The sequence below is a fragment of the Pyrus communis genome, chromosome 9 (assembly GCF_963583255.1).
Source record: "Pyrus communis chromosome 9, drPyrComm1.1, whole genome shotgun sequence".
Lineage (NCBI taxonomy): Eukaryota > Viridiplantae > Streptophyta > Magnoliopsida > Rosales > Rosaceae > Pyrus > Pyrus communis.
The window spans coordinates 11,574,616-11,583,456 of NC_084811.1; the positions used below are offsets into that span (position 1 = coordinate 11,574,616).

General features: G+C 37.3%; 2 protein-coding genes across 3 annotated transcripts; one reads left to right on the forward strand and one right to left on the reverse strand.

The window, feature by feature from the left end:
- The first annotated feature begins 3,565 nt into the window (after nt 1-3,565).
- On the forward strand, nt 3,566-5,794 carry LOC137745177 (alpha carbonic anhydrase 7-like). Of its 2 annotated transcripts, none has more exons than XM_068485082.1 (6): nt 3,566-4,007; nt 4,220-4,437; nt 4,532-4,744; nt 4,842-5,051; nt 5,153-5,206; nt 5,288-5,794. In XM_068485082.1, the coding sequence occupies exons 1-6, from the start codon at nt 3,905-3,907 to the stop codon at nt 5,366-5,368; spliced, it is 879 nt and encodes a 292-aa protein (XP_068341183.1). In that variant the 5' UTR covers nt 3,566-3,904; the 3' UTR covers nt 5,369-5,794. The 2 variants fall into 2 exon arrangements, with proteins under 2 accessions (XP_068341183.1, XP_068341181.1); XM_068485080.1 differs by having other exon boundaries at nt 3,570-4,007; nt 4,217-4,437.
- LOC137745176 (E3 ubiquitin-protein ligase RZFP34) lies at nt 4,976-8,506 on the reverse strand. The gene is made up of 13 exons (XM_068485079.1): nt 8,230-8,506; nt 8,046-8,133; nt 7,886-7,945; nt 7,442-7,474; nt 7,268-7,345; nt 7,133-7,176; nt 6,885-6,925; nt 6,710-6,792; nt 6,344-6,435; nt 6,167-6,236; nt 6,026-6,067; nt 5,801-5,949; nt 4,976-5,113 (listed from the first exon to the last, which is right to left on the reverse strand). The coding sequence occupies exons 1-13, from the start codon at nt 8,322-8,324 to the stop codon at nt 5,086-5,088; spliced, it is 903 nt and encodes a 300-aa protein (XP_068341180.1). The 5' UTR covers nt 8,325-8,506; the 3' UTR covers nt 4,976-5,085.
- Between the last annotated feature and the right edge of the window lie 335 nt (nt 8,507-8,841).

Consider the following 8,841-nt stretch of genomic DNA (forward strand, 5'->3'; position numbering starts at 1 on the left):
CGAGACAAGTGTTGTTTTCCATTTGGGTTGGAAGAGTTTGGAAGGAATGTATCTCCTCGAGCAGTGGAAGTATGGTAGACTCGAGGCACGAGATTCGAGTTAGGAAATGTCACATCCGCAGAAAAATATGGTGAACATGCTCCCGGTTCGATCATCGGTTCAGAAATTTAAAGCAGGGACGGTTGAACTAATCTTGGACCGATTTAGGCTGCTAGGAAGGCCATGGGAGCAGGTTGGGCCACGGGAGTGGGCTACTCGGCGAGAGCAGGCTGTGCCACGAGAGTGGGTAGCTACATGGAAGCAAGCTGGGCCACAAGAGTGGGCTGCTCGGCGAAAGTGGGCTGCTCGGCGAGAGCAGGCTGGGCCACGGGAGTGGGTTGCTCTGTGGAAGCAGGCTGGGCCACAAGAGTGGGCTGCTCGGCGAGAGCATGCTGGGCCACGGGAGTGGGCTGCTCGGCGTGTGGCGCACGTGAGTGCGAGGCTTGGGCTCAAGCCCGTGCAAGCTTGGATGGCACAGCTTGGCCCATGGTGGAACCTCGTAGTGGTGGTGCCACTTCGCCTATGACCACATTTAGCCTCGCGGATCGCCGCGGTCTCATTTCTTGAGTATTGGAATTTTCTAAATTTCTAGCCATTATATTCCTCTTTTACGTTTTATCAAAGAATTTTTGCAAATAAAAAATCCTAATAATAAGAACGTATGAAAAATACAAGGGGACTAGAAAATAGAAAAAATAGAGAAAAACCCTTTTTACGCGAGAGTCTTCTACAAGTATGGATCTCAGTTCTCAATGAAAGCACCAATTTGTGGATGCAAATTTCTTGCTCCTTGATCTTGGACAAAATTGCACCTACAAAACAAATAACACCTTAGGTCAAGGCCAAGAGCCTCACGCACCCATGATGAATTTGGGGGGGAGGGGGGTGGCTTTGGCCGAAGAACCTCTGATGCCAAAGTTAGAATTTAGAGAGAAAAGTGTTTGAGAGTTTTGGAGAATTTTAGCAAGAGTGGAAAAACTAGGTTTTTTGGTGAGAATGGGAGCCTATATATAAGGTATGGTCGGTCCTCTCTGGAGAAAGAGTGGTCGGCCCTTTATGTTTATTTTGGGTGTTATTTGGTGATTTAATTAGCAATTAATATATTGATTAGGAATAAATATATTAATTGGCTAATTAACATAATAAAAGGAATGTTTTTGGGAGTTTATGGTATAATTAGCTAATCAATTAAAATAATGGCTTAATTGATCAACTAATAATGTCACAAAAAAGGAAAGATATGGTGGAAAAATGAAGGAAATGGCCGGTTCCCTTGGGAGAGAGGGTAACCGGCCTTTAGTGTATTTTTTGGGCATAATGGATAGTTTAATTGACAATTAATTGATTAATTAAATAATAATCTCATTAATTAGCCAATTAACTTAATTTATGTGGGATATTTTGTAGGTTATAGAATGATAGCTAATTGATTAGCTAAAAGAGAGAAAGTGAGGTAAAAAGTATATGGAATGAAATAGGTTTTGAATTGTTACCTATTCTGGGCACTTTCGACTTTGTTGAGGGATGATTGCCTGTTGCTCGCGCGTAGGAATCCCATTATGCATCAAGGGTATTTTTGTCCTCTTTTGTCCAAAAATCCACGTGTCGCCTAGTGAATATTTTTTGCTCCACAAGGAGAGAGAGAACGTGGGGGGAGTGGGAGGTTTTTGTTTTTGGTTTTTTTTTTTTAATTTTAAATATTAGAGATATTTTAACATCACTTATAGGTGAGGCTTCAATAAAAAAAAGTAAATTTTGGACCTATGAAATTACATTATTGCCCATCATTTTTTTTTTGTGTGATAGAAGACTAAGTTGTCTTTTCATCTTCTTTTGGTTGACAAAGAAGGTTTCATTAATTAATAGAGATAAAACACTTTAGAAAATAAAAATATCAAAGTAATTTAAAAATACCAAACACATTAAAAATTATATTAATGAATTTACAAGTACGAAAAAAATATGCAAACGCTCAAGATCGCATCCTCTGCGCTTTGAGATGGGTATATCGTTGTTTGAATTTTTAAAACCCTACCAACCCTTGTGAATAGTATTTTTAGGATATGTCCAAATAAATAAAAAATAATAATAATTTATGTACAAGTGTGAAAAATGTTAAAGAATATATAAATGCCCGTGTTTGGATCATCCACGCATAGACGATGGTTACGTTGCCGTTTAGATTTTTAAAATCCTCCAAAAACCCTCATGAATAATGTTTTTTATTTGAGTACAAATTAATAAAATTCATAATAATTATTGTAGTGAAAAATGTAAAAATTAAAAATATTTAATCCCTCGTAATGACAAGCTTTACAACTTTCGTGAAGGGTTCAACTCCGAAGTCCGACACCATAATCCATAAACCTTAGATTTATCTTTGACCGTCAATTGTTGTTTATTCTTTATTCTTCTCACCGAATATTATTTTTTTATATTTTCTTTTTTAAAAACATGATCTTTTAGCGGATATAGAAAAATGAGCGGTCCGGATCGTGATATCACATTCCGATATTTATGGTTAACTAAAATACGAATCAATGTTATATAGTTTTTAGAGGCCTTATAAACTCCGAGCAATATTTTCACTAACGTTAAAACTTTGAACGTAATATCAACAATGCAAACCATTCATCTTCATGCATCCTTTGAAAGATCATGTTTTCAAAAAAGAAAATCTGGAAAAAAAAAATGGTGAGAAGAATGGAGCTTAAATGTAAACGACAATCAATGGTTAAATTTCGACCTATAGTTTATGTGATTATAATGGCGAATTTCGAAGTTGAGCTCTTTACGAAAGTTGTAAAGCTTGTCCTTATGAGTGTTTATATATCTTTTTTATATTTTCCACACTTCTATATTAATTAAAGACAAATGTGTTTTTATGTTTTGAACTATTTATGTAACAATGTGGTATGTATATAATAATTTAGTATTATGTTTGTCATTTGACTATTTATTGGTTTAAAATATATTTTCTTTAACAGGTAACGGATTAGGTTATATTACTTATTAATATTAACGGGTCAAGTTTGGGTCGGGTCATTTATCTATTTATTTTAAGAGGTATTACACGACACAACCTGTTAAAACATCGAGTATGACACTAAAACAACACGAACACAAAAAACATGACATGGATGTTAGATCTGTTGGTAACCACTCATCCTGTCATGGAGTCGGATGTAACCAGTTTCCTGAGAGGTTTTAACCACCTCTTACCAAAACACATGCACCAAATATATGTAGTTTGGTCTCACTCACATTAAGAGTAGGACTCAAACTCATACATTACTAAAAACATAGCCATAAAAATCGAAACAACCGTTGATGGTATTTTTGCCATGAATACGTGTGCCTCCACACCAATGAATATGTGTGCCTCCACACCAAAACAACCGTTGATGGTATTTTTGCTTCCTGAGCTAATTTTGTTGCGATATTTTTATTCTCAGTCTACGAAATTTAGATTCCCCTTAATCTAGAGCTAATTATAACAAGAATGATTAGCGGACAGAAATATTTTGTTAGAGAGAGAAAGATTAATTACATAAATCAAGGAGTTAAAAGAATGAGAAGGACATACTGGCCAGAGGTTTTGCAACAGTCATATCTATTTATATTGGGTGTAAATTAACCACATTTAGTTACTACAACTTCCAGAATTTCGGTGCAAAAGAAGTAAATTTACCTACCAAAAATCCAAAAAAAGTAAATTAAAAAAGCACAAATGGGGACTGGCACATCATGGAGAATTTGTGATTTGGTTTTCCATCCATTGGCAATTGCAACACATTTTGCTATAAAATCCAGGAGGAAAGAGATCTTGGGGGTATAGCAATTTGTGACAATTGCCTCTCAAAACATGTTTGGATCAAAGCAAATCCACCTTGGCTTCATTGCATTCACACTGTTTCTTCTGTGCTGGGATGCATCACCCATTAGGGCTTCCAAATTTTCCAATGAGGGTAATGTCTATATGCTTGCTTTTTTTTTTCGTCATCTATTCATCATCATAAACATCATTCATTTAGAAAACGATATTCTAAATTGCTTTAATTTACGGGAATCGATGGGGATTTGAATTCGGGCATTGGGAGGGCACAGTGCACTGGCATACTAGCCTAACTCACATCTGGATCATCGCAATCTTATTGAGTTAGGGTTTTTTGTGCAGAAGATCCCATAGAGTTTGCATACACTGAAGGGGACGAGAGAGGACCAGAACATTGGGGAGACCTTAAGGAAGAATGGAGCACATGTAAGGATGGAAAACTACAATCACCTATAGATTTGAGGGATACCATTGCAGACAAAGTTAACTCAACTTCGGATCATCTTAAAATCCATTACAAGCCTACCCAAGCCTTGATGAAGAACGAAGGTCATGCTATTTCGGTACGAAAGTGTAAAATCCCGCTTCTGTTTTCTTGTTTATTTACCGTCCAAGGCATGAGTTTTTACTGCTTTTGTTGTAATTTTGACAAAGCAGGTTGTGTGGGAGGGTTATGCCGGAGGAGTCACGATCAACGGCACAGAATACTTGCTCCGGCAATGCCATTGGCACGCCCCCTCCGAGCACACCATGAATGGCAAAACCTATGATGTGGAACTGCACATGGTTCACAAAGACACCAGCAACACTCGTGTAGCTGTGGTTGGATTCCTCTACAAAATTGGCAAACCCAATCCTTTCATCACACAGGTAAAAACTTCCATCATTCCGCTGTAAAAACTCGTTTCAGTTAAAAGCTAGAAAAGGCGAATATAGGAAGATCAATGGTGGTGTTCGTACTTTTCAGGTGCGAAAGGCGATACGGTCTATGATTCAAAAGCCAACGGAGGTCCACCTGGGAGTGGTCGATCCGAGGAAGATGAAAAAGGCTCAGAAGGGGAAGCAGGATGCGGCAAAGAGGAAGATGAAGAGGATGAGCTCAAAATTTTACAGATACATGGGATCCTTCACAACCCCTCCTTGCACCGAAGGAGTTACTTGGACCATAAACAAACAGGTACAGCCACTTCATCAGCCCTGAAAATTTTTCCCTACTCTTGCAAATTCACATTTTGGTACCTGAAAACGAGAACCAAGCTGATTACAAACTGTTCACAGGTACATACAGTTTCACGATCGCAGGTGGCGTTGCTTCAAAAAGCCGTTTACAAGGTGAGTAGCCTGTCTTCGTGAAGTGATTCTTCCAAATAACTAGCTACACCTATTAACTCTTCTTGATTTGTCTGAATGCAGTATGCAGAGATGAATTCAAGACCAGTACAACCTCTAAATGACCGGGAGGTCAAGCTCCACGGCTCGTCGTTCAGCAAGTGAGACATGCATAACTAACATCTTGGCAAATTCTATATGTACTTCAGAAACTGTGTGTTCAAGACTATCTCAGAAGGTCTACGTTTGCTTTCGGTTTCTCTCTTCAATAAATCTATATGTACTTCAGAAGCTGCATACCTATTTGTAACTGTATTACATATTTAATTCATGATAGTTTACTAGCATTTTCCATTGATGAAGCCTCATACAATGCATTCCCATTTCAAATGCAAAATGCTTTCCCCTGCCCATCAGCATACGGAAATTGGCTCAAATATGAGCAAATTTCCCCCGACTAAACCTACAGCGAAACTTACTGGCCTAAGAACAGAGAGACTGGCCAAACCATTTTTCCCTGTCACAACTAAAAGCTGACTTTTTTTTATATAATTTGGGAAGTAATACATCATAAGTTTTGATCTAGAGGTTAGTCACCTCATCATTGCAGTAATCCTTGACGAGCATGATGCTGGCCCTCCTCGCGTTTTCCTTGTATTGAAGGATTTGCACTTGGGGCACTTGTGCCCCAAAATGTGGAAATTGACCTCAGACATTTCTCCGCAGTCATTGCAGAGGATCCAAACCTAACCAAATGCATGTGAAATTTAATTACCTAATAGTTGCAGAAGCCACAGAAAGTGATCATCTGTGTACACTTACCATCTTATTTAGATACTTTAGAGGCATGGGAGTCCCCGCAACCTGAAATTGATTTGAAAGAGATTGGTAAACAAGAAAGACAGGAACTAAGAGGTAGTCATACCACTCATATTAAATTGAATCATCGAATCCTAGATTTACCTCCTCATCAAGTTTTTCCCACACACGGGACATATCGCGGAATGATTTTGAGCAAACTGGGCACGAGTACCTGCACAGTTATATACAATTAATATGGCTACAGTTTCTTTACCATTTGTAATAACCTACATCAGATTATCGGTATATATAAATATCTTGAAAACAAAATTGAATTACTGGAAATGCCGCTGCATCTCTTTTACACATTCCAAATGTATAGTGTGTCCACACCGCAAGACAGCAATGTCTTCCCTTGTATCAAAAAGAAACTGCACAAATACTGATGTGAGTTGGCGCACTATAACGCAGAAAACTCAGTATATAATACTTGGATTTTTTTTTTTTTTTTTAAATTAACAAAATTTTGAATTTGTTCAAAACTTTAGTCCATTTTTTTGAACTATAAGAATTTTAACCACTCGAGGGGGCCTCGATATATTTCCAAATCTTGAAAAATAGGCTAAAAGTCTTTAGTTTGTTAGAAAGAATGTTAACTTTCCAAATTTCCCTTAATACTTGGACATCGTATCCTCCAAACTTTACCTCAAAGCACACAGGGCAATTATGATGCATAGCTTTTTCCACACAGTTATGTGAATCCTTCAACGCGTTTGAGTAACAACATCCTAAAACATTGATAGAGATATCTAATTTAGACTATTTATAGAAGTATGATTAAAAGTATGTAAAAGGAAAAAAGCAAAGGTTAACATCTTACCACATTTGTTACAGTGGAAAAAATTCTCCCCACCTCCAGTTCTGAAACAACAATTAAAACAGGCTCAGACACGTGCAAACTCTTATCGATGAAGAAACTTTTCTAGACGTAAGATAATGAAAGGTAATGAAGAAACTTTTCTAGACGTAAGATAATGAAAGGTAACACGCATTGATAACAATTTAAGAACGTAGTGCCAAGAAAACAAACAACAAAATCGAACACAAAAGTGTAGAAAAAAGTCCAACCTGCAGATACCGCATTCGTTACAATGATACTGTTTCTTCGAAACCTAGCAAAAAATAAAAACTTGGATTTTTCAACGATGCAAGTGTTTTCAAAACAGGGTTTTATAATTATGAGAATATGAATTCAGGGCTTACGTCATCGTCAAAGAACTTGCATTTGGAGCAAAAATAGTTTCCCATGCAAACCCCACATTGGATACAGAGCTGTTGAACCTGAAAAAGATATCAGAACTTGAGAATCCATTAGCCTCAATCCTTAGATTTTGAAATACAATAATCATTATCGGAATCTTCTAAAAGAAGGCTTACATCTTGTTCTTTGTTGCACAAGGAGCAGATGATCTGAAAGATACAAGGCAAGGCAACCAAAGTAAAACTGGATCAGTAACATTTCCCAATGATTAACAACTTCAAAAGAAAATGGCATGACGAGGGCCGAGGGGAATAACAGGAATGAGGCATAATATACACCTAATCCATAAAGTTTTAGATAATGTTAACCCTTTTAACGCTACACATGATTAGCAAACATAAATGGAAAGCAAATTCACATCCAGCAAAACCCAGATAAAATCAGATCTCCATGGCGAAAAATGCCCAACAATAGTTTCTAATTCTATTCCAATTTCCAAGTTCCTTTTCTTCTTAACTATTTTTTTCTATATAACGATATATTTACACTAAGATGAGGGAATAAATTGGTATCAAACTCGACATTGATGTGATTAATGAGGGGGTGTAAAAGCAACTGACCCTTTTCACATCGTGGCGAGGAACGTCATGGCGATCAAGAGGATCAACTTCCAATGAATTCTGCTCCAAATAAACATATTACCACAATCATAAGAGGCCGAATTTCACAACGATCACGAAATCAATAAAAACTCGAAAACCAAAAAAAATAAGAACAGACCTTAGCTTCGTTATGGCAATGCCTGCAATCGAATATCTGATCACAGCAGGGTGCTCTGATCTTACACCTCCGTCTGTAATGCGCGCACCTTCAAAAATACATCATACCAACAACAATTAATCACAAAAATTCAGCTCAAAAATAAATAAAAAATTAAATTAAATTGAATCTTAATGAGAAATACCCGAAATTCCCAGATACCATCTCGGTGAGAGAGTTGACTTTCTGGTGAGAACGGTCGTCGTCAATGGAGACCTGGGGCTCGAATCCGCCGTCCATTCGCCTAAATAAGCTGAAAACTAGGTTACCCAGAAGAGAAAATTGAAGCTTGAAGCGAACTGTAACTAAAAATGGCGAGGAGAGAGAGGAAGGCCGAAGGGGAAGGCCTTGCAATTTGGCTTTGCAGAGAGCTTTCAAGTAAAAAGGCAAAGCTGCTGCGGAGAGCACCTGATGAGAAAATGAGGTGCATTTTATCAGTTTCTGATATTTTTCTTGTTGGAGTGACGAAACTGATGACGAGGCGACACGGCAGCGTTTCCCGGTAATAATTGCACCTCTTGATAAAAAAAACATAATAATAAGTTAAAAAATTAAAAATAAAAATAAAAATAAATTTTTAGCACAAATGATCATTGAAATTAACCCTTCACCATCAAGATAGTTTCTGAAATTAAAAATCAATCAATGTATTGTCTGAAAATAGGTGTCGCAAATCAATGTGATCTTTCCGTCACAATTCTATTAAAAATTCCATTAAGTGCTGATGTGGCATAGAAATAAGCCCCACAAGATTTAC

What these genes read in the sequence shown, in the direction of transcription:
- LOC137745177 (XM_068485080.1), top strand. Translation starts at nt 3,905, where the DNA reads ATGTTTGGATCAAAGCAAATCCACCTTGGCTTCATTGCATTCACACTG. An exon ending in CCAATCCTTTCATCACACAG is followed by an intron (nt 4,745 to 4,841) that starts GTAAAAACTTCC and finishes CGTACTTTTCAG; the next exon opens with GTGCGAAAGGCGATACGGTC. An exon ending in TTCAAAAAGCCGTTTACAAG is followed by an intron (nt 5,207 to 5,287) that starts GTGAGTAGCCTG and finishes GTCTGAATGCAG; the next exon opens with TATGCAGAGATGAATTCAAG.
- LOC137745176 (XM_068485079.1), bottom strand. Translation starts at nt 8,324, where the DNA reads ATGGACGGCGGATTCGAGCCCCAGGTCTCCATTGACGACGACCGTTCT. An exon ending in ATTGCCATAACGAAGCTAAG is followed by an intron (nt 7,946 to 8,045) that starts GTCTGTTCTTAT and finishes TATTTGGAGCAG; the next exon opens with AATTCATTGGAAGTTGATCC. An exon ending in AACGAATGCGGTATCTGCAG is followed by an intron (nt 6,926 to 7,132) that starts GTTGGACTTTTT and finishes TTGTTGTTTCAG; the next exon opens with AACTGGAGGTGGGGAGAATT.